At 44.4% G+C, this 24,361-nt stretch overlaps 1 protein-coding gene across 2 annotated transcripts in view; it reads left to right on the forward strand.

Annotated features, from left to right (window-relative positions):
• The first annotated feature begins 277 nt into the window (after positions 1 to 277).
• The window catches only part of MALT1 (MALT1 paracaspase), a 49,873-nt gene continuing 25,789 nt past the window's right edge, over positions 278 to 24,361 (forward strand). The window contains exons 1-6 of one of the 2 annotated variants that reach the window (XM_040985048.1): positions 278 to 648; positions 9,768 to 9,934; positions 15,778 to 15,899; positions 19,188 to 19,347; positions 20,807 to 20,985; positions 21,630 to 21,726. In XM_040985048.1, the coding sequence (XP_040840982.1) occupies positions 422 to 648; positions 9,768 to 9,934; positions 15,778 to 15,899; positions 19,188 to 19,347; positions 20,807 to 20,985; positions 21,630 to 21,726 (952 nt within the window). In that variant the 5' untranslated portion in view covers positions 278 to 421. The remainder of the gene's footprint in view (positions 649 to 9,767; positions 9,935 to 15,777; positions 15,900 to 19,187; positions 19,348 to 20,806; positions 20,986 to 21,629; positions 21,727 to 24,361) is intronic. The other variant, XM_040985049.1, reaches the window with a different exon arrangement.

A 24,361-nucleotide genomic window follows, 5' to 3' on the forward strand; every position in this document is an offset into this window, starting at 1 on the left:
CAAGCCTCCTCCCACGGCCGCGGGAAGCCCCGACGCCGCAGGCTTCCGAGCCAGGGCCAGGGGCAGAGCCGCCGGGGCGCAGTTCCTGCACCGCTTCCTCCTCGAGCCGCGGCCCCGGGTCCCTTCCTGCTCCGCGGCGTTCGAAGCTCGCGCGGCCGCGGCTCCGGAGGCGGCGGGGGTGGCGCGCGCGGCCGCACGCACGCGCGGTGGGCGCGCCGCCCCCGCAGGCCCCGCCCCTCGGCGCGGCTCCCCAGGCTCCCCGGGCCGACTCGCCTCAGCGGGCCGGGGGACAGAGCTTCCTCCTCCGGGCGCGGGTGCAGCGCCGCCCCGCAGGTCCTTCCGCTCCCTGCCTCCGCGGTCCGGAGGCCAGCGGAAGGTTCGCGGAGAGCCAGGTCCCGCGACGCGGTCGCCGGCGAGGGCCATGTCGCTGTGGGGGGAGCCGCTACAGGCCCCGCCGCCCCCGGCCTCGCAGCCGCCTCTCGGCGCGCCCTCGGGGCCGCCGTTCGCCCCTCTGGCCGGCGCGACCCTGAACCGCCTGCGGGAGCCTCTGCTGAGGAGGCTCAGCGAGAGCTTGGACAGGGCGCCCGAGGGCCGGGGCTGGAGGAGGCTGGCCGAGGTGGCGGGCAGTCGGGGGCGCCTCCGGCTCAGGTGAGCCCCGGGGCGGGCACGGGGTGGAGGGGTGCGCGCCGTGGGGTGAGCCGCGGCTCGGGGGCCGCGGGCGGGGACTGAGAGGGCAGAGGCGTCGGTCCGCTTCAGGGGAAGCCGGGATCGGGACCTACCTGCCACCCCCTCGGCACGGGCTTGGGGAGGGATAAAGAAAAGGCCCCGGGGCGAGGCTCTCTGAAGGAGCGAAGTGGAGGTTGGCCGCGGAGGGTGTGGACGAGGGGGACTGGTGGCCGCAGGCCCCAGGGTTGGGGCGACGAGTCCCGCACTTATGCAGGGAAAGTCGAGATGCACGCAGCGCTCAAGACTGCGGGAAAGGGGCCATGCAGGGACAGGGAAGAATCAGGGTGCAGCCTCCACGCAGGGCTTTATGCAAAGAGAAGGAAGCGGGGCAAGACTGAGACCTGCTTTCTTCCTGCACCAAACCAAGTCACAGAGTTCTCCGCTTGACTGCAGCGGGAGCTTGGAACTCGCAGACTATGCCTTAGCAGGCCTGGAAGTGCCCGTTAGCCACCCTGGAAGGTTGGGGTTCCTTCGGCTTTAAGAATGAACTGAGAAGCCGGGAGAGCGCTTATGTGTGGGTATACATATATCACATGCATGTGTTATATACTGATCTTTGCTGTATTGGAATTTGGAAACCGAGATGTCTTCAAAGTAGAAAATAGCCAATTACCATGAAGCAGAAACTATGTTTTTGGGTTTAAAAAAAGAAACCGAACTTGTCCAAAACAGTTCATTAGAAAATTTGCATTTGTTTGCATTTTTAAAATCCCTTTAATGTCTTAGCCCCAAGACCTGGCTGCTTTTAAGTGCTGCTGCGTCCAGTTGCAGTCACACGTGTGGGGAATCCTGGGCTCTCTAGCACGCAGCGCTGAGACAATGAGTGCAGAGGGTAAATGAGGTCTCAGAAATGACTATAAAAATCATTTTGACCTCGTGAATCTACTGGAAGTGTACTGAGGAATCCCAGACCACCTCTGCGTACCAGTGTTAGGGTTCCCTTCTTCCTTTTAAACCCCTTAGTCCTGTGTCTGTACCCCTGAGGTGATGAGACTGTTGCATCGTAGTTTATTGGACACGTGTCTGAACTCCTTAAGAGTGAGGGCCCATCCCTTGATATCCTGTTGGATGGATTAAACCTCACAGACGGTAAACGCTTGCTGAATGGAGCCTGGAGTTGGTTCATTCAGGCTTGTGTGTGCTGTATTCGTTAACTGTAAGTTCCAGAAGATAAAACAAAATTAACACATCTTAGTTCCCATTCATCATGTCTTAAGAATGGACTGCTATTTAGGGACAATTACAAATAGCATACTAAGCATTGTACTAGAAGTAACTCAAAATAATGTGTTTTTACGCTTTATACAGCACACAGTGTATACCAGACAGTGAACTGATTGTTTGCTTGGGTCATCCAGCTGAGCCCTCCAGCAGCCCTGAGTTTTAGTCGTTGAGGCTGAGGAAGACAATAATGATGTAGGCCACTGTGGCCCATACAGAGTGATGTGAAGAGGGGATCAAGAAGTGAGAAGTTAGCAACATCAGGGGGACAGGTGGCCTCATTTTCCTCTGGTCTAAGAAAAACACATTCGACCATAGCTATGGAAAGAAAATCCAAAATACTATTACTCTAGGTCTGTAGATTTCTGAATTTCTGTCATTCATCACTGTAATGTGAAAACTTGCCTTCTCTGGAGACGGATCTCCAAGGTATCATGTTGTCGACTGGTGTGAGGGCAGGCTTGGGGTTTCTGAAGAGAGCCTGGCCTTGTGTATCTGGCAACGGGGCAGAGAAAAGGAAGTCAGGAGTCCTGCCAGGGAAGGAGTATGGCTGATGGAACCCACAAGTTGTGGGTAATGTGGCGTCGTATGTTCTGTTCTCCCCAGGCCTTCAGTCAGATTTTGTCTGGCCTTGTTTAGGAGAACATGAAGACATGAGTGAGGCTGCTGTGCTGGAGAGAAGGGCAGGTGCCAGGCAAGAGGTTGACCAGCCCGTGGGCATGCGTTTGTGGAGTCTGACACTGTCAGAGACAGATGCATGTTACCTGCATTCCAGGGCCGTGGAGGCTGCTACCAAGTTAGTTGGTTGGGGTGGAGAGGATAGCAGAGTTTGAGTACAGTAAGCTTGGACCTGTTGAGAGCAGAAGACTTTAAGAAGGTAATGCTGGGGGCTTGGGAACTAGACAGAGCAACAGAGGAGTCGGGTGTCAGCTAGTGACTTGTATTTGAGGCAAATGTTGCGTTAATGTGATAGTGTAACAACTGGGAGAAGGAGATCTGTGATGGTAGGAAGGTAGGAAATCAAAGAGCTGTTTTTCTCTTGAGTGTGGAACAGAAATTTTTGTGTGGGAGTCTAGTCCAAGTGACTAGCAAATCCCCGTGGAGGTGAAATACTCCACAGAGCTGCTGGATTCAGAAGCATAAATTCTCAAATGTTGTGTCTTCGGGTTTTTTTTTTTTCTTTTCTTTTAGCTTTTTTATTTTCTGACTTCTTACAACTTTCTGCAAACTAGATGAGTATTGAATAAGTAAATAAACCATAAGAAAAGAGTTTATTTAGAATTATCCACCAGAGATGGGGATTCAGAATAGATCTTTTTACGGTTTATTTCCCCACACCATGTGCAGGTGTAAGAACACCCTCCCATGTCCTCCCAGCCCTTGTTCCCTTCCATACTGAGGTTATTCCAGGCACCTTTTGCTGTCAAAGAATACAGGCACAGACTCAAAATGCCTTGCCCAACTTGTGTAAGGGCTGGAACATCTGCCCCCTGGGATGGCAGAGCTTCTGGAAACCCAAAAAATGCCTGAATTCCACCAGGCAGAGAATTCCGCAAGGGGGCTGTGGCTGGTGGGCTCAGGCAAAGCCCTCAGCCTGCACTGTTGAAGGAGCTGTTTTAGTGTGGAACCCAGCCTTGCAGGGTGTATAAAGTCTAACCAGGCCACCTCCTCCTCAGCTCTGTCTCCTCACCTTAGAGTTTTGGAATGCCCCAGCGCTGAGGCGTGATGACTGTTTTTCCAGGCTTCTTTACCTAGACCACTTCTTGGAGTTATCTTTCAGTCTCATGGCTTTACTGGTCAAATTCGCGCAATGTCTGCAGTCTGAACTCTGAGATTTGTAACCGTGGATTCTTGGCCATCTGCTCCTGACTGACTAGCAGGCATCTTCGTGGAGATCTCCCTTAACCTCCACTGTCAGGGTTTGGGTAACTATCGCCTAGGATTGCTGAGACTTTGTTCTTTCAAGTACTTTCTGCTGCAGTGGCCAGCAACTTTTTTCTTTATGACCCCGCTTTTATACGCCATGTCATTTTTGCCAGCATCTCCCACCTGCTGACATGACTTGACTGTATAGCTAGAATCTACCATGCACTGCTCATACTGGGCCAGATCACTTCGATATTCCAGTAACCACGTCTTCATGCTTTGTATTGTCCCCCACCCCCAGCCTGCTGTCAAAATTGCAGTGAGAATGGTTAATTAAACTGTCTCTCCTCTGCTCATAACCCCCGTTGCTTCTCCATCTCAGAGTGGAAAACATCATTCAGTTTCCAGTTAGCTCTTGGGCCTGGTATTCCGTCATCATCATCTCCATCCCCTTGTATTCCAGGCATACTTCCTCTCTCGAACACAGTGGGATCTTAGACTTGCAGATTACTGAGGGTTGAGTGGGCTCCAGAGGTGACTGCTCTGTTTGCTCCATTACCTTTTCAAGTATTTGCTCTGAAGTTTTATTTCTGTTTTTCTATCCTTGTTTCTGTCCATGCCTGTGCATACCTGCATTACTGTTCATGAAAAAATGGAGGAAACCCAGGACTTTGTGCCCACACCTGGATGAAAGGATGCCAAGTCTGAGATCAAGAGAAATAAGGATAATGTGAAGTTTAAAGTTTAGTGCCCATACATTGGTCATCACAGAGAGAAGGCAGAGAAACTAAAGCAGTCCCTGCCACAAGTCCTGGCAGTGAAGGAGTTGAAATAAACTAAAATAATAATAATTATTATATATTTTTAAAAGTCATCTTTATGAGGACTTTTCTAATCATAACATTTAAAATTACCAGGTCAGCTATGTGGCACCGCATATTAAGCTGCCGGTTGGGAAGACCAGATAGCTGAGTGCCCATGTTGGAGTTGTACTTCTGCTGCTGATCTAGCTTCCTGCGTATGTACCTGACAGGCAGCAGATGGTAGCCTAAGTACTGGGGAAACTTCAGCCTGGCCTAGCCCTGGTTGGTTCTAACCATTCTGACAGATGAACGCTCATTCGGTGTCTCTCCATGTTTCTGCCTTTCAAAAACAAAATCTTAAAAAAAAGCAGTACTCCTGTATCTGCCTGCCGTTGTCCCTGCCCTGCTTACTTCAGCTCTCACCAGGGTACTTAGGACATTGAGGAGATGGAGCCTACACAGCTAATTTGTGTGTCTCTAGGTTGAAACGGCCAAAAGAATGGGCATGTAGTGGTTGCAGGGTATATGGTAGCTTCTGTTTGATTATGTATTTCTGAAAGTAAAGATGAAAGTAGGTATTTTTTTTTTAGAAGCAAAGTGTGTTTGTTTCAGTAATTAAAGAAATATTTTTAATTAAATCACAAATTCCGACGTAGGACTCATAGAAACCACCTCAAAGCGTGCTCTTACAGGAGTGGAACTTAAAAAGGAAAGAAAGAAAAATTGGGTATGTGTAAGCATCATCTTACAAAAGCCAGTGCCCATGTGGAAAATCAGTAAAATGAAAGAGAATTTGTTTTTCTTTGTGCCTCTGTATTGGAAAAGAAGTCGTCTACTTCAGTTTAATCTTTGTTGAAGAAAAAAGGCGAGATTGTTTTTGATTTTTCTCTGTATCAAGATAAGCATTAAAACATCGCATGATTTCATGTGGTGAGGTGGCTTCTTAATTCCGTGTGTCAGATGCTGGTAAACTTCTGAATCATAAAAGATTATATTTAGCACTCAGCATCCTTATTTTTATAAACCTCATAATTATTTGAAAAGTTAGTAATCTTTTTTCTTGGCCACACCTTCAAGTAGGTGGCACAAGAATTGCCTAGCCGTTTCCTGGTTGAGAGACCACTGGTGGGGAATGTCTTTGCTGCAGTCTCCCGCCCAGGCAAGGAGGGGTCAGGGAATGCTTAAAATCCCAAGACCCTTTAGAAAGCCTTTGGTGTCTCTCCCGCTCTCCTTTCAAGAGGCTCTCCACGTTCACCAGGTCACTTTGAAAATAAAACTTCTCTGTTTCCCGGCCTTTTATTTCTATATTAAGCTGAGGAAAGAACCTACTGAGCTTTTTTGCTAGTATTTATATTGTTTCTGATAGCTTCCTTGACTTGAACAGTTCAGGGATTGAAGAATTTTGCCAATTGGGAGCACCACGGGCATGTACAGCCTTTTGTTTTTATTGCCATCGTAGTCACCGTGATTTCACGAAAGGATGCTTTAACATTTAGAACTAGGAAGCGCAATTGCAGAGTAAAAGGCAGTCTTACTCTCCTTTTAATCATCTTGCCATGCACCAGAGATAGTCTTCCCACTGGTCTAGCCCAGAATTTGGGATTGGCTAATACCGAAGATGGTGATTTGTATCAGATGAGAATAGCAGATTGAATATTAGGTAAATTTGAATACTTGGAATACCTAGCAGGTATAAGTCATCACAGAAGGACTTGGAGGACCTTTTCCAGTTCCTCACAAAAAAATATTTAAGGAAAAGTAAAAATATTTTCAGAAATAAGTATGGTTAATGCTCTTTTAGTAGCCCCCTGTTTGCTTGAATAGTTAGAGCTAATCTAGTGTTTTTCCCTTGCCAGGTACTTCTTACATGGATTATCTGATTGACTAATTATAACCCCATGAGGCTAATAACATTACTGTTGAGATTATTTCAGCTGGATACATTTTTCTCTAAGTGATAATCCATGTTATCCCCGAATTGTGATTCTTGGGTGACAATATAAATGTCATGCAAGCATTTTAACAAAATGGATCAAAAAGAAGTAAGGAAGATTAAGAATATTTCAAATGAGCAGGCCTTGTGGCACAGTGGTTAAGAAACTGGTTGCCTGCATCCCAAATCCAAAGGCCCGAGTTCAGCTTCTGACTTTGCTTTTGATTCCTGCACGTTTGGGGAGGCAGTGGATGGTGCATCAAGCACTTGGTGAACCTGCCAACCATGGAGGCGTGCAGGTTGAGTTCCTGTCTCCAAACATGGGCCTGACCAACCCTGACTGCTGAGAGGAATTTGGACAGTGAGTCACAGATGGAACATTTTTCTTTCTCCCCTTTCTCAAATCAGATGAAAATAAACCAGTAAAAAAAAAAAAATGTGTTAAAATCACCTCGTTTAACAAAAAGTGGAAGACTGTTTTTTAAGTAATAGCAAATCTTACTACTGACCTTGATACTGCCGCGGTTGTTCACACTGCTTTGTTTGACCGCTTCTCCCGACAAGATTTGCAGCCTTCCCAGTTATGATTGAAATTCATTTAGCAATCTTTCAGTTGTGAGTGATTAATATGGGCATGCTAGAGTTTCTGTTTTCAGGGAGTTTACTGTAACCTGTTTGAATAAAAGCATGCTCATGCGGAAAAGCTCACAGTTACAAGGCAGAATTATGTCAGACAAAGAACAGGGACCTGCAGAAAATTGCTCATGGGCTAGGCACAGACTGGTGCCTGTTCTGTACAATCTATAAACTGACTGATTTCTGTATTTTAAAAATAGCAAAAGACAGTATGTTACAGAGACAGACTAGTCCTCATACCTAAAATAGGTTCTTGCCAGCCCTTTACAGGAACAGTCCCTGGTCTGCCAAATAAGCCCGCTAAGGAGGCTGAGTGCGTGTGCGTACTGGGCTGGTGAGGTTTGTGAGGACCTCAGAAAGAAGGCAGTTGATTTGGGGTTGTGATTCAGATTGGCAAAGGAGGGGGCAATGTTTGCGAGGTGAATGCATTGTCCTATATAGAATGTCACATAGATGACCTTAAACCCATTGGTCATTGTTTTTGGTTGTTTCATTGTGAAGGGTGTTTGTGTGTTTTAATTGGTGATTCCTGCTTTGTTCCTTTTTTCCTCTCCTTGAATATTTCATATTTGTACTTCTTCCCCCTTCTATAAAATAACTGAAGTGTGTATCGTATCCCATTATTTGTAACCTCCCACAATTTGGCCTTAATTCTGCTTTTGATTGTGTATACTTTTATTGAACATCATATCATAGAAAAGGAAATTGTATGTGTATGTTAAATACTGATTTTTTTATGAATAGTTTTAGGGGGTGCCCAGCATAGTAGCTAAAGTCCTCCACAAGCTGGGATCCCTTGTGGTCACAGGTTCATGTCCCAGCTGCTCCATTTCCCATTCTGCTCTCTGCTTGTGGCCTGGAAAAGCAAAAGATGACCCAAAGCCTTGGACTCCTGTACCCCCTTGAGACCTGGAAGGAGCTCCTGGCTCCTGGTTTCAGATTGGCTCGGCTCTGGCTGTTGTGGCCACTTGAGGAGTGAACCAGAAGATGGAAGATCTCTCTGTCTCTCCTCTCTGTAAATCTGACTTTCCAATAATTTTTAAAAATGAAGAAATTAAACTCTTTCAAATAAAAATAAATAACTACTTAAAAAGTAATAGTTTTAGAGACCAGCATTGTGGCACAGTGGGTTGAGCATCCACCGCCAGTGCCAGCATCCCATATCAGCACAGTTCTGGTCCAACTCACTCACTGTTGGTACACCTGGGAAAGCAGTGGAGCCTGCTACCCATGTGGGAGACCTAGATGGAATTCCTGGCTCTTGGCTTCCACATGACCCAGCGAACCAGTGGATTAAAGATCTCTTTCTTCTCTCTCCCTCTCTCTCTGTAACTTTGCCTTTCACATAAATAAATAAAACCTTAAAAAGGAACAATTTTCATAAAAAATAGTAACACAATGTAAGGATTCTTTAGTGAAGGAATTATCTAATGATCTTGTGAAGGACCAAATGGTAAATGTTTTGTCTTTGCAGGCCAACTGTTCAGCTCTTGTTTTAGAGCAGAAAAGCAGCTATAGGCAAAGGTAAATGTGTAAATAAATGAGCATAGCTGTGTTCCAATCAACTGTTGCAAAAAGCAGTGGTTGGACACATTTAGCCGCAGTTCATAGCTGGCCTATCTCTACAGTAGGGTTTTCTAGGCACTGGAGATGTCAGTAGTGTTGATTCTCTTTTTAAACATACTTTCAAACAATATTGAAAAGGAATACACATGGTAAAAGGAAAATTTAATAGTACAAAGGAGTTAATAGAGAAAGGGAAATCTAGCCATGAACTCTATTCCTAGTCTTGGTTCCCCTCTCTGGAGGAACACCTGCTACAAGTTACCTTTTCTAAGTTACTCTGTATCTATAAACATGCACTCAGTAGTTGATAATTAAGATAGTGGCATCTAAGACATACATATAGTTCCATATTTTTTATAAATACAATTACCTGATTAATAAAAATGATATACATTTTTCAGTATGTTTCAAAAGATCTATACTTTTGGCTCCTTTTTCTTTTGTTTAGAAAAGAATGAGTAGCATATTTCATTTCATGTACATACTATAAATTGATCAACTAGGAAGCCAGGAACCAGGGGCCTCTTCTGGGTCGCCTTCTTCCACGTAGGTACAGGATCTTAAGGACTTGGGCCATTTCACTCTGCCTTCTCAGGCTGTAAGCAGGGGAGTAGAGCAGCCAGGACACAAACGAGCACCCTATGGCTTGCCTGCACTAATAGGTGGAGGATTAGCCGGTTTAGCACAGCACTGGCCCTGCTTCATCTTTTTTTTTTTTTTTTTTTCTGATCTTCCAGTTCCCATTCCTTAACACTTTGGAAGCTATCAAGACTGAATTTCTGTCACAAGCTGTTTGCGGGCCTCTGTCTCGTTCTCCTGATTTACTAATACGTGGAGTAGAGTGAGGGGAGGGCATGTAGAAGAATCCCTTGGGTGATGGAGAAGGAGGCGGCGGGCACACCAACATTCATTGTCAGTGCTTTCCGCTCACCAACTTGTGGTCATTTCCTGGGGTACCCACACCGTTCCAGATGGACAGCAGGTATATCATATTAAGGCAAGTTCTCTGTTTTCAGTTGTCTGGACCTGGAGCAGTGTTCGCTTAAGGTGTTGGAGCCTGAAGGAAGCCCGAGCCTGTGTTTACTGAAGTTAATGGGTGAGAAAGGTTGTACAGTCACAGACCTGAGTGACTTCCTGCAGGCCATGGAGCACACTGAAGTCCTCCAGCTCCTCAGCCCTCCAGGTGGGTCTTGCCTTCAGGGATTTTCTCCAGGAGTCTTGCCGTCATGCTGTGTAACACATGAACTTTGGATTGTGGTTCAAAAGCTCAGCTATGGGAGATATTTGTAAAATAATAGGAAAAATTTTTACATAGCCTACATATTTGATAATAGAGAATTATGTGGCAATGATATTGTAGTTCTGTACATAAATGCTGTTTGATAAAAAAAAAGGTTTCTTTATTTATTTTATTAGATAGGTAGATTTACAGAGAGGAGAGACAGAGAGAAAAAGATCTTCTATCCTCTGGTTCACTCCCCAAATGGCTGCAACTGCCAGAGCTGAGCCGATCCAAAGTCAGCAGCCAGGAGCTAGGAGCCAGGAGCTTCTTCCAGGTCTCTCAGGCGGGTGCAGAATCCCAAGACTTTGGGCCATTCTGTGCTACTTTCCCAGGCCATAAACAAAGAGCTGGATGAGAAGTGGAGTAGCCAGGACATGAACCCATGCCTATAAAAGATGCTGGCACTTTCAGATGGAAAATTAGCCTTTTGAGCCATTGTAACAGTCCCCATGAATGTTCTTTCTTCCAAGAGATCCATGCAATTTAAAGGTAACATTTTTTTTCTAACATACATTGAAATAGTGCATCCAAAAAGTAGACATTTATTTTTCTGTGTAGTGTGTATATGGGTGAAGTAAAGCAAGGCTAACAGGTGTTTGCTGTCTAAGTTTTATGGCAACGTGATGTGCTTCTGAAATGTAGATTATCTCAACCATGCACGTTTTCCTGAATAGACCAATACTGAGTAAGGCTCCTCGCTCATAACATATGTGTAGTCGTGTGCTGTCCGTTGCATGTATCAGCAACTCCAACACAAATTGTTGTAATGACAGGAATACATTTTTGAGAAGCCTAGACGTGGATTAGGGTTCATGAGAGGCTGGGAACTAGCCTGTTACTGAGGATTTGGTTTGCTTTTTGTCTCTGCCCTTCCTGCTCTGACTTCCTGCTGAGACAGAGTCTCCACTTAGGCCAGCTTGCTTGTAGGCTCTTGCTGAGTTCATTTATCTTTATCCCAGCATTCCTAGCAAAAATTAGAAGGTTTGGGCCTGGCATGGTAGCCTAGTGGCTTAAGTCTTTGCCTTGCACACACCAGGATCCCATATGGGCCACAGTTCATGTCCCAGCTGCTCCACTTCCCATCCAGCTCCCTGCTTCTGGCCTGGGAAAGCAGAAGAGCACAGCCCAGTGCTTTGGGACCCTGCACCCTCATGGGAGACATGATAGAAGCTCCTGGCTCCTGATTTCAGATTGGATTGGCTCCGGCCATTGCGGCCACTTGGAGAGTGAACCAGCAGATAGAAGATCTTTATCTCTGTCTCTCCTTCTCTCTGTAAACCTGGCTTTGTAATAATAATAATAATAATAATAATAATAAATCTTTTTAAAAACATTCTCTTTTTTGATAAAAACAATAATGAAGCACTTCAACTGCTGGTTGCCAGGTCTATAAAGTTAGCATAGTAATCCTCTATTGGCAGTGTTAGGAACCTCTGAGGTTTTGTGGTGTGAACACTGAGCTGAGACCTAGAGCTCCCAGCTTTTACGGCTTCCTGCATATGAAACTGGGCTAGAGTGAAATTGAGTTAGGTCATTGCTTATAATATCTTGCCTGCAATTCTGAGGCAGAATTTTACTTTTTTTACTTTTTTTTTTCAAAATTGTTTGCATAATTGAGAGGAATACATGCCCATGTGGGCCTCTGATTAGGGTGGGGAAGGGGTATGGAGGAAGGTGGATGAGACACATACCCAAGTCTTTGGTTTGTTTGTTCTGCGTCTTCAAGGGAGAAGGGGGAGAGAAGCCACTCCTTGCTGTCAAACCACCTTATCACCCAGAGATGGGAGACAGTTCTTGGCTGACACCCTGGAAACCCTGATGTGGGGAAGAGTATTCCAAGGGTGTTACTTGAATGTTTTTGATAGTTCTGAGACAATGTTGGTTTCTTTGTTCCAGAGTTAAGAAAATCTTTCCAAGGTCTACTGTTTGACAAAGTCCACCTTCGTGTATCCACAGACCCAGGACCATGCTGCAATCTTGGCCAGGAAAATTGTCTGACCCATTTTGCTTTCCAACCCCTGACAAGGCAGTTGACATCCCCTGCTGGCCTAGATGAGCTGACCATTGTGTCTCCCGTGTGTAACTGGACATGCTGTCTACTCCACAGTCATCAGCAACTCAGCAGGCCCAGTCTTGATACATGCACTCCAAGGCTAGTCTAGGCATCCTGTGGTTTTCCCTGTGGCCAGGGTCTGAGTCCAGCGATCCAGACATGGAGTCCCCCAAGAAACCTCACCTGGGATGACTTCATGCTTGGCTTATGTGTGCCAGCCAGTTCAGGATCAGGTGTGGTTTGTCACCTGCACCAGCCAACACATATACTAGTTGGTGCAGCTGCATGGTCAGTTCTGTCTCAGCCTCATAGAAGATAGCATTTTGTGTATCTTGGTCTTTGACAAGGCAGCAACTAATAAAGTACAGTCAGTTACCTTTTGTTGAACTACGCTCTTGTGCTGCTCTGTTTCTCTCCTATTGTCAGATTAACACCTTCCTATCAGTACATAGAAGGTTCTGACAGTTGCTCTGTTGCTTTTTTCAAGATGATTCCAAGGAACTCTTTGCTTTGAGGGCAGAACAGAGGACAGGTTATTCCTGTCGTGCCATGTCCATACTGTTGCATTAGGGTTGTCATATTGGCTGTCCTCACATAGTGTCCATTGTTTCTTTAGTGTTAATTGTTGAAGTAAGAGTAAGGATTTTGAGATCCAGTGAAGTTCAATAATGTAAGAATTAATCTGGATAAAAACTATAATAGTTATATTATGAATGTAAGCCCTGATAAAATAACTCAATCTGGGATTTTGCTTATTTATAATGTATAATGGTTTAGGGGTGTGTGTGTGTGTGTGTGTGTGTGTGTACACTCTGAAAGTGCAGTCCTCATTTCTATCATACCCAATCAGATTCTCCCAGGCTTATAGGAAATCAAGGGAGATCAGGAATGAGTTCATTTTGAGATCACTCTAATGCTTCCTAATTTTAAGCCAGTTTTGCCAAACTCCTATGTCTTTTAGACCTTTGCTTGTTCCATCTTGTTACTGTTGTCATTATTTTTCTCTTCTTGCACCTAAACTTGGAAAGTCAGATTCTCTATATTAAATTTATGTTCTAAGGCTGGCTTGGCAGAAGAGTGGAACAGTTGGGTCATTAATACATAGTACTGAGGGTTTGTTGGCTTGAGCTGTGCTTCTCATCCCGTTTCTATCACAGAACTCATAAAAATTTTGAACTTCATCCTTGCTGAGCTCACTTGGCCTCAGCACAAAGGATTAATGGATGAATTTAAAACCTTTCCCTTGACAAGTTTAAAATTCTTCTTTTTTTTTTTCTTTGAAACTATGTTTGCTAAAAGTTTTCTAGGATTTCTCTAGACCCCAACTATACTAAACGCATGCTAAATGTTTACTGATTTTGATGCTATTTTTATCTGATATCTTTCTTATTTGAATTTCACATATGTATTTCACATTATATACTTTTTTCTTAAGAAACCTTAATACCTGTAATACATAAAGATTATTGAATTATTTAACCATTTTCTCAATTTATTTTGTTTTTTTTCCCCCCTTTGGGTAAGTGAATTGTAGAGGAAAAAGGCACTATTATGAAATCATATTCAAGATAGATGGGAAAGAAAATAAAAGCAGGTAAAGAAGGGTTTTTTTTTTTCTCTCTCTCTCTCTGAAGGTTTGTGTCTTTATTTGAAAGGCAATTACAAAGAGAAAGATCTTCTATTCATTGGCTAACTCCCCAAATGACTGTATGTGCTGTACCTCAGTGCTGGTCCTGGTTTGTTTTAAAGATTTATTTATTGTTATTGGAGAGGCAGATTTACAGAGAGAGGGAGAAACAGAAAGATCTTCCATCCACTGCTTCACTCCCCAAATGGGCACAACTGCAGTGGCCAGAGCTAAGCCAGTCAGAAATCAGGACCCAGGAGCTGCTTCCGGGTCTCCCATGTGTGTGCAGGGTCCCAAGGCTTTGGGCCATCCTCCACTACTTTTCCAGGTCACAGGCGTGGAGCTGGATGGGAAGCAGGGCAGTTGAACACCAGCCGGTGCTTGGAGGTGAGAATTAAGTTGAGCCATCATAACGAGCCCAGTGCAGAAGCTTTAACAACCTTTTCTTCTTCTTCCCTGAAAGCCAGCTAGCCCGAGTATTATGGACTTCAGCAAATGTGAAATGTACTTTTTCTCTTTTCTCTTTTTCTCTTTGTGGTCATCTGTCATTCTGTAATAGATTACCCCAATGCCAAAAACTGGAAGCAACCTTTTTTTTTTTTTGAGGGATCTGAGGAAAGGGATCCAGTGATAGCTTAGTTGGGTAGTTCCAATTAAGTGTCTCATGAAATGGCAGTTAAGCTGCAGGTTGGGGCATAGTCATCTGAATGCTGTTTGGGATCGGGAACTCTGCGTCCCAGACATCTCGCACTGTGGCTGCTGTCAGGAGGTCATGCTTTTGCACCCACCACTGGCCTGCTTTTCTTTCCTTTCCACATGGGTGCCTCCACTTGGCTGCCTGGCTGTCATGACTTGGCAGTGTGCTTCCCCAGGGTGCGTGATAGGAGAGTGGAAGTCCCACTATTGTAGAATTTTCTTCCAAACTTTCCATCAAAAATTTTTCCCAATTTTGACACTGGTAGTCATTCCTTAAATGAGAAATGCCTGTATCATAAGTATGAAATTCATATCCTGCTGCTCTATTTTCACCTTTCTGCTTTCAAAATGGTCTTCATTTCAATGCTGTCATTGTGTAATCTTTTGAAGACATTTTCAATGGCATTGTCATGGTCTGTGTCATACTGCTGTAACAAAACACCACAAACTGGGTGATTTATAAAGGAAAAAAATTGAAAATCCAAAATTAGAATATGCTCACATGGTGCCAGGCAGAAGGGCAAGCAGGGCGAATGATATGTCTTTACTTGGCAAAACAGAGAGCAGTGTTAACCCACAAACCTACACATCTCCATTAGACCCTCTCCCCCAACACCATGCAACTGAGGATTGAGCTCCCAGTGTGTGAGTCTGGGCAGTCACATCCAGACCACACTGTCTGTGTGAGTGTGTATGACTAAGTACTAGCATGAGCTAGCATTGACAACTAGGTTACATCCACGACGTGGTGGGGATAATTTTATAAGGTATATGCTGCTCCTCAAATCCAAATTAGAACATTGGACAAAAGTTTCTGAGAATTGAAGAAATAGGGGGACCTGTGCAGCGCCAGCATCACATTTGAGCACCAGTTTGTGTCCCAGTTTCCTGCTTGTGGCTAGAGAAAGCAGTGGTGGGTGGCTCAAGTCCTCAGGCCTCTGCACCCATGTGGTATACCCAGAAGAAGCTGCTGGCTCCTGTCTACAGATAGCTCAGCTCTGGCCTTGTCGACTATGTAGGGAGTGACTCAGCAGATAGAAGACCTTTCTCTCAGTCTTTACTCGCTGTGTAATTCTTTCAAATAAAAATAAAATAAATCTTTTTTAAAAATTGAATAAGTATGGGAAATGATTTTCTCCCTAGCAATAGGAAGTACATGATATCTGCCGCGGGTAACTTTCTTACCTCCTGCTTTCACACGGCCTGCGACTCACAACCAATCATCGGGGAGGGAGATGTGACTAGGGGATTGATGACGGATAAATATGTAAGTTGTAGGTTATTTCTAAAATATCTACTTTCTTACCCTTAGTTATATAAACAAAGATAGTACCTCGTTTTTAACTGTTTTCCTTCCCTCCCCCCCAGGAATAAAGATTACTGTGAACCCAGAATCCAAGGCAGTCTTGGCAGGACAGTTGGTGAAGCTGTGTTGCAGAGCAACTGGACATCCTTTTGTACAATATCAGTGGTTCAAAATGAATAAAGAGGTAATTTTTTTAAAGATTTCCTTTATTTTTGTTGGAAAGGCAAATTTACAGAGAGAAGGAGAGACAGAGAAAAAGATCTTCTGTCTGCTGGTTCACTGCCCCCAAGTAGCTGCAACAGCCAGAGCTGAGTCAATCTGAAGCCAGGAGCTGAGAGCTGCTTCTGAGTCTCCCACGCGGGTGCAGGGTCCCAAGGCTTTGGGCCATCCTCTGCTGCTTTCCCAGGCCAGAACCGGGGAGCTGGACGGGAAGCAGGACTGCCCGGAATAGAACTGGCGCCCATGTGAGATCCCAGTGCTTGCGAGGTGAGGATGTTAGCCGCTAGGCTACCACACTCGGCCCATAAGGTGGTAATTGTTTTATTAATGATTTTTGGTGTTTCTGCTTAATAAGAATGACTCCAGATGAATAATATCAGGTCAGGATAGGAATATATACCTTCAGTGTTATCTTTTTATGAATGTGTGATTTCTAAAACCAACTTTTTATATACTGTGATCAAAAAGTCATAGAAAATTAGTCAGCATTATTGTCATAAACGTGGTCTTAGGAAATTAATCAAAGTCAGATAATATTTTATGTTATTGAAATTTTCAATATCATTTAGATGACAAAATAATTCTGAGATTGTCTTACTATAAAATGTAAGCAATAATGAGACCAATTCTTGCATCTAAAAATTGTGCAAAATGGGATTTACTTAAGCAGCAATGTTAGCAAGTAGGAAGCTTCACTGGAACCTTCTCACTTATTTATGCAAAGATCTGTATAACAGGTTATATCTTACCTAAAAGTTTAAGAAGTTCTCAAGACTACATGGAAAGCTAAGGTAATGTAATTTTAACAGTTATACCTAACCATATTAGATCAAAAGATTTAGGCCATTTTGAATTGAAATCTAGATTTGCAGCATGGGACATTTACTCATTTTGTGGAAGGATCATGTCTCTTCTACATTACCTACCAGGTGTTTTCAAAATGTTTGTTAGCACTCTGCTTTTGGGACAAGTACTGTGGCATTGCAGACCTCAGCTTAATCTGCAGTGCCAGCATTCCATATGAATTCATGTCATGACAGGTGTAAGAATTAAATAGATACAACTGAACTTGAACTGTGGTTATGCAACAAGGTGGAGGAATCCACCATGGGGGGAGGGGTACGGGAGGGGCGGGGGGAATCCCCAGTGCCTATAAAACTGTATCACATAATACAATGTTAACAACAATAAAAAAAAAAAGAATTAAATAGATAGGCTATTTATATGCCTTGGAACATAGGAGATGATTATCAAAGATATTTTACTGTTTTATCATTTCCAAGGTTTATTTATTTCTTTTAATAAATGTCTTTGAGGATGAAATAATGAGAAAAGCCTTCTATAGATGATAACTATATAATTTGTAAAATGCATCCAGTTTGGCAGTAACCATTAAAGTAGAAAATGAGGAGGCATCTTTTATTTATTTATTTATTTTCAACCACTGGTTCACTTCCCTAAAAGCCTTAATGGCCGGAGCTGAGCCAATCTGAAGCCAAGAGCGTCTTCCAATTTTCCCAAGTAGTGGAACTCAAGGTTTTGAACCATCCTCTAATGCTTTTGCAATCCATAAACAGGGAGCTACATGGGAAGTGGAGCAGCCGGCACATGAACTGGTACCCATTAGGGACGCCAGTGCTGGCAGGCTGAGGATTAGCCTTTTGAGCCACTGCATTGACCCCATAAGCAAACATCTTTGATCTGAAGAATTGTGATGGATTTTAAAACTCTAACCAGTTGAGTTTTGTTAATATTTTACCAACCCGCTCTGATGTCCCTGGTTCTATCTTAGGATAGACCAGTGTTTGCTGAGCACCTGTTGGATGCCTGTGTCCTCAGGCACTGTGAAGCTGTAAGACACAGGGTCCTAGTCCTCGAGGGCAAGCAGGGAGAAAGTAGAAATGAGCAGGCTGGCATCACTGTGGAGCTTGCCTGAGGGAAGCCAGGAGAGCGCTGATAGAAGGTGAGAAGCTGCAAATGGTTTGAAGCAAGAGCAGTAGCATGGTGGGATTTGTTGTAAACCACAGACTTGCTGGAAGAGAGACTGGGAGCAGGAAGAGGACCACTGTAATGTAGTGTGTGTATTGAAGTGTCGAGGACTGAAAAGGAATAGATTGAAGAGGGAAAATTAAGAGTGAGGCTTTAGACATCTTAAATCTGAAATGCACATCTTCACTCTGCATGAAGCTGTCCACAGCACAGGCATCGTATATAGCTAGCATCCCACATCAGAGTGCCAGTTCAAGTTCTGATTTCCACACTTCCACCCAGCTCTCTGCCAGTGTGGCTGAGAAGGCAGTGAATGAGGAGTCCCTGCCCTGCCCCAGGGAGATGGGAGACCCTGATAGAGTTCTTGGCTCCTGGCGTTGTGGCTACTGGAGAGTGAAGCAGACGATGGAAGATTTTCTCTGTGTGTGTGTGTGTCATTGTATACCTTTGAAATAAACAAAATATGTCTTTCAAATAACAGATAGAAGAAAGAGAAGTAAAATGCCCATCATACATCCAGGTAAATGGTCTAGGCAGTTTGGATCCTGGGAAGACAACATTGAGAGTTATGTAGTGATGGGCCTGCCACAACAGCTTAGTGGCTTAATCCTTACCCTGCATGCACTGGGATCCCATATGAATGATGATTTGTGTCCCATCTGCTCCACTTCCCATTCAGCTCCCTGCTTGTGGCCTGGGAAAGCAATAGAGGACTGCCCAAAGCCCTGAGACCCTGTACCCATGTGGGAAACCTAGAAGAAGCTCCTGGCTCCTGGCTTCAGATTGACTCTGCTCCTATCATTGTGGTCACTTGGGGAATGAATCAATGGACAGAAGATCTTCCCCTCTGTCTCTCCTTCTGTCTGTAAATCTGCCTTACCAATTTAAATAAATAAGTAAATGAATAAATAAATAAAAGTTATACAGTGAAACAGGCACCAATAAAGACTGAATATACCAGAGTTAGGAAGAAAGTCAAGAGGAGATGGTGTCTGGGTCTTACATGCAGGATATTCCCAGAAGACAAGGATGGCCAGGTTCTTAGGAGAAGCTTGGGAGTCAAAGGATTGGTTGGTTGGTTGGCTTAGAATATATTTGAATGTGCTATAGTGAAAGGGAAAACGATGCTAAAGTAGAGAGAACAGTTTAGGAGCAAGCACTCCAAAAGGGGTTGCAAGTCCCCCACGTGGCAATTCATCAGTGCACCAAATGCCCATATTATGATGGGTCATTCACTGACATTCTGCACATGATTCTTTTACAGATTCCATACGGAAATGCCTCAGAACTTATCTTTAACAAAGTGCAGGTAAAAGATGCAGGCTTTTATGTCTGTCGAGTTAATAATAGCTTCGCGTTTGAATTCAGCCAGTGGTCACAGCTGGATGTTTGTGATATCTCGGAAGTAACAGAAAGCTCCCAAAGTAAGTGATAAAGAAAGCTGAAGGTTGGGATGGGGACCACTTTATTTTAGCTGTTTGCTTATAAATAATGCCAGAGTAACAGAAACAGGACCAAAAGCTCACATAGTAATTCATCCTCTGGATTGTTGCCACTTGTTAAGATTTGATCCTGTGTGCTATATTTGTCTTTCTGTCTGTACTTGTGCACAGGGCACAAATCCTGTAGGATATTTTTTGTTTAAAAAAAAGGAGGTGGGGGGTTTATTTTATCTTTTTTTATTAGAAAGACAGATACACAGAGAAAAAACTCTTCCGGCTCTGCTACGTACGTGAGGGTCCCAAGGCTTTGGGCCATCTTCGACTGCTTTCCCAGGCCACAAGCAAGGAGCTGCATGGGAAACGGAGCGGTCAGGATTAGAACCAGAGCCCATATGGGATCCCGCTGCATGCAAGGCGAGGATTTAGTCACTAGGCTATGACACTAGGCCCTGGATAATACATGTTTTGCTCACTGGATATCTGCACTGATCTCTTCCAGACATTGCCTCCTTCCAGCCTCTTGTGGCTGGTGTTGTGACGTAGCGAGTTCAGCCTCTGGCTATGGCTCTGGCATCTTATATGGATTCCAGTTAAAGTCCCAGCTGTTCCACTTCTGATTCACTCCCTCCTGATTTGCCTGGGAAGCAGCAGATGATGGTCCAAGTGCTTGGACCCGTATATTCCCATGGCAAACCGGGAAGAAGCACCAAGCTCCTGGCTTCCACCTGGTCCAGCTCGGGTCATTGTGGGCATTTCCGGTGTGAATCAGTGGATGCAAGATATCTCTTTCTTCTCTCTCTCTCTTCTCTCTCTTCTCTCCTCTCCTCTCTCTCTCTCTCTCTCTCTCTCTCTCTCTCTCTCTCTGTCTCTGTGTCTCTGTCTCTTGTTCTCTTTAACTCTATCTTTCAAATAAATAAAATAAAGCTTAAAAAAATTGATGTGCTCTACCCTCAAAGAATTTAAACAATAGTGATATGTATGTTTAATGAACAGTTTCTGATATCTTTTTTGGGAAGGTATGCTAGTATGAACACATTTGTGTTTATTCAGCACTAATATCAGAATTCCTTATTTCAGAGGACAAAGGTGCAGCATGTAACACTCGCATGTCACTGAAGGGGTTAGAAGATTCCACAGCCAGACTTGAACAGTGTTCTTTCTTTTAATCATTAAGCATATTGACACTTGGAAAACTGCAGGAAATCCTAAACTGATGGAATGTGCTTAACTTTATTGAACACAATTTTCTAAACTTGTTTGCAACAGCTCACTGTCTTATCCACAGAACCTAAATTGATTATGTCATGAAGTACAATTTGGGAAATGTTGTTAAAGATTATGAAAAATGAAAGGTTAGCTTGACACATCTTTTTTTTTAACTATCAGGGAAAAAATTGGTTTTACGTTTATTCTGAAGATTTGCCTTTTCTTTCAATTTAAGGAAGTGTGGATGGCGTCTCTGAGTGCACATTGCAAATCTGTGTGGAGCCAAGATCCCAAAGGCTGTTGCCAGGCAGCACATTGGTTCTGCAGTGTATTGCTGTGGGAAGCCCCATTCCTCACTATCAGTGGTACAAAAATGAATCACCGTTAACACATGAGACAAAGAAGCTCTACATGGTAGGAAATTGATTTTTAAGGTATCTGCTTTGAAGAGGGCTTTGGAAATGTGTTTGTATAAAACAGATGGCATAGTTGACATTTATAGTGAATATTGAAACTTGAGGGGCCAGTGTTGTGGCACAATAGGTTAAGCCACTACCTGTGACTCTGGCATCCCATATGGATACCCGTTGAAGTGGCTGTTCCACTTCAGATCCACCTCCCTGTCAACATGTCTCAGAAGGCAGCAGAAGATGACCTGAGTAACTGAGCCCCTGCCACCCAAGAGGAGACTTGATGCAGGTCCTGGCTTGCAGCTTTGGCCTGGCCCAGTCCAGCCACTGTGGCAGTCTGGGGAGTAAACCAGGAGATAGAAGAGCTCTCTCTTGGTCTCCCACCCCAACCTGTAACTCAACCTTTCAAATAAATCATTGTTAAAAACAAACAAAAATCCAATAATAACTCATATATGTTGGGATGTTTTAATGCTTCTAGTGTTTTTACTTCAAGTTCACTGCCATTACATGTTAATACTTACATTTGCAAAAACACTAGAATTTACTAAGGACTTCTACGTGAAATGTCAAGTAGGTTTTTGTTTTTTAAGCCAGCTTAAATTAAAGTTGAAGAGGAAATATGTCTGTGTTCTAATACTGATACAGGTGCCTTATGTGGACTTGGAGCATCAGGGAACCTATTGGTGTCGTGTGTATAATGAACGGGACAGTCAAGATAGCAGAAGGGCGGAAGTCATCATTGGTAAGCAGTATTAGTCACTGTTCTGACAAGTGGAATGTAATAGAAGCCCTATAAACAGAATGCCTAAGCAAAGGGAATTCTACTGCTTTTTCCCATTACCATTTAATGATATGTTAAGTATCAAATTATATGTTTATATGAAAATTTGAGAGCGTACATACTAGATTCGTAATCTAGAGTCACATCAAAAGAAAAAAACTGGAGAATCTTATTTATGTCATTTTAGTTGCTTTTTAAATTGGGAGAGGATTTTTTTAAAGATTTATTTATTTATTGGAAAGTCAGATATACAGAGAGGAGGAGAGACAGAGAGGAAGATCTTCCATCATTGATTCATTCCCCAAGTGACCACAACGATAGGAGCAGAGCCAATCTGAAGCCAGGAGCCAGGAGCTTCTTCCAGGTTTCCCATATGGGTATAGGGTCCCAAGGCGTTGGGCAGTCCTCTGTTGCCTTCCCAGGCCACAAGCAGGGAGCTGGATGGGAAGCGGAGCCACCAGGATTAGAACCAGCGCCCATATGGGATCCCAGTACATTCAAGGAGAGGACTTTAACCATTAGGTCACCACACCAGACCTATAACACATTTTTAAAACCAACATCACAAGGCTGGTGCAGTGTCTCAACAAGCTAATCCTTATCTGCAAGCATCAGCATCCCATATGGGCACCAGTTAGTGTTCTGTCTGCTCCACTTCCAGTCTAGCTCCCTGCTTATATGTTGGGGAAAGCAGCAGAGGATTCTCCAGGTCCTTGGGACACTACACTGCTATGGGAGATCTGGAAAAAGCTCCTGCCTCCAGGTTTCAAATTGGCTCAGCTCCAGCCATTGCAATTGTTTGGGGAGTGAACCAACAGATGGAAGATCTTTCACTCTACCCATCTCTGGCTACTGACTTCAAATTCCTGCCCATGCAGACCCTGGGAGACTACAGTGATGGCTCATATAACTGGATTCCCACCTCCCAGGTGAGACACCTGGACTGAGTTCCTGGATCCTGGCTGCTGTTTTGGCCCAGCCCCAGCTGTTGTGGGTATTTGGGAATGAACCAGGAAGTAGGAGCTCTCTCTGTCTCTCTGCCTCTCAAATTAACGAACAGTTTTTTAAAGATTTACTTACTTTTATTTGAAAGGCATGTTTTACAGAGAGGAAAGACAGGGTTCTTGCCCTCCTCTTTTCTAGGTCTCCCATGTGGATATAGGGGCCCAAGGACTTGAACCATCCTTCTATTGCTTCCCAGGCCATAAGCAGGGAGATGGATCAGAAGTGGAACAGCCAGGACATGAACCAACACCCATATGGAATGCCAGTGCTGCAGGCAGAGGATTAATTAGCCTAATACACTGTCATACTTGCCCCAACGTTTTTTTTACTTTTATTTTATTTTTAATGTTCTCATAGTTGAGAAGGAAATGCACCCATGTGGGCCACAGATTAGGGTGGGGAGAGTTGAGGCATTGAGGAAGGAGGGTGGAACAAGTATTTCCAATTTTTTTCCTATATTTGCATTGAGGGAGAAAAAGAGGGGGCCGCTCCTTGCTGCTAAACCACATCAGCACCCAGGAGGGTAATCTGATGTCATCTTAGTCTCCTATGTAGGGAACAGTGCTCTGAGGGTGTTTTGAGTGGTTTGGATAGTTCTAAGGCTCTGTTGGTTTTGCTGCTCCAGGGTTGAGAAGATCTTTCCAGTGCCCATTGTTTGGCCAAGTCCATTCATTCACACAGACACTCGCTGCAAAGCTTGAGCAGGAGAGTTGTCCAGCCTGTTCTGTTTTCGGTCACTGACAAGGCACTTGACATACTCTGCCAGTCTAAATGAGGCACCTGTTGTGTCCCTCATGTACAGCTGGGAATGCTGTCCCCTACACAGGCATCAGCAACTGAGGAGGCCCAGTCCCAATACATACATTCCAAGGTCAGACCACATATCTTGTGATTTTCTCAGTGGCCAGAGTTTGAGTTCATATGTCCAATCAGGGAGTCCCCGAAAAAAACCTCACCTGAGGTGACCTCAGACTTTGTTTGTGCATGCCAACTAGTACAGTTCAGTTCGTCACCTGCATCAGCCCATGCACACACTGGTGAATGCAGTTGCCTGGTCAGTTCTGCCCCAACCCATCTCCCATGCAAACCGACAGATTTTGTTGCAGCCTAATCCAACCCGGCTTGCCACAAACCTGGTGCTTATGCACACCAGCAGGAACAGCAGCCTAATCAGAGCAACCTCTAGTAACCCCCACCAGACCCACCCCCAGCCCCAGTTTCTGCACATGCTGGCATGTGCAGCAATTAGTCTGGCCTGTCCCATATCCCATCTGGTGCTTGGAAATACCCACAGGTGTTGTGGCTTAGCTTAGCCCAACCCCCAGACCGCAGCACACACATATGCTAATGGATCCTGTCTCCTTGTCCAGCCTGGTGTATGCTCATGCTAGCAGTGGGAGCTGCAGCCCAAAGGTGTTGCAACCATGGCCAGCCCAGTCCCCCAGTTCCAGCTCTCAGTGGGAGCAGTGGCCTAGCAGGGGAATTCCTGAAGTTCCCCTGCGAGATTCACCCTCAGCCTTGGATCTTGTGCATGCCAGGGGGTGCTGCAGCTTGACTCATGCTGATGGATACTACAGCCTAGTCCAGCCTG

The sequence above is a fragment of the Ochotona curzoniae genome, unplaced genomic scaffold (genome assembly GCF_017591425.1).
Source record: "Ochotona curzoniae isolate NIBS_2020 unplaced genomic scaffold, NIBS_Ocur_1.0 contig_43, whole genome shotgun sequence".
Lineage (NCBI taxonomy): Eukaryota > Metazoa > Chordata > Mammalia > Lagomorpha > Ochotonidae > Ochotona > Ochotona curzoniae.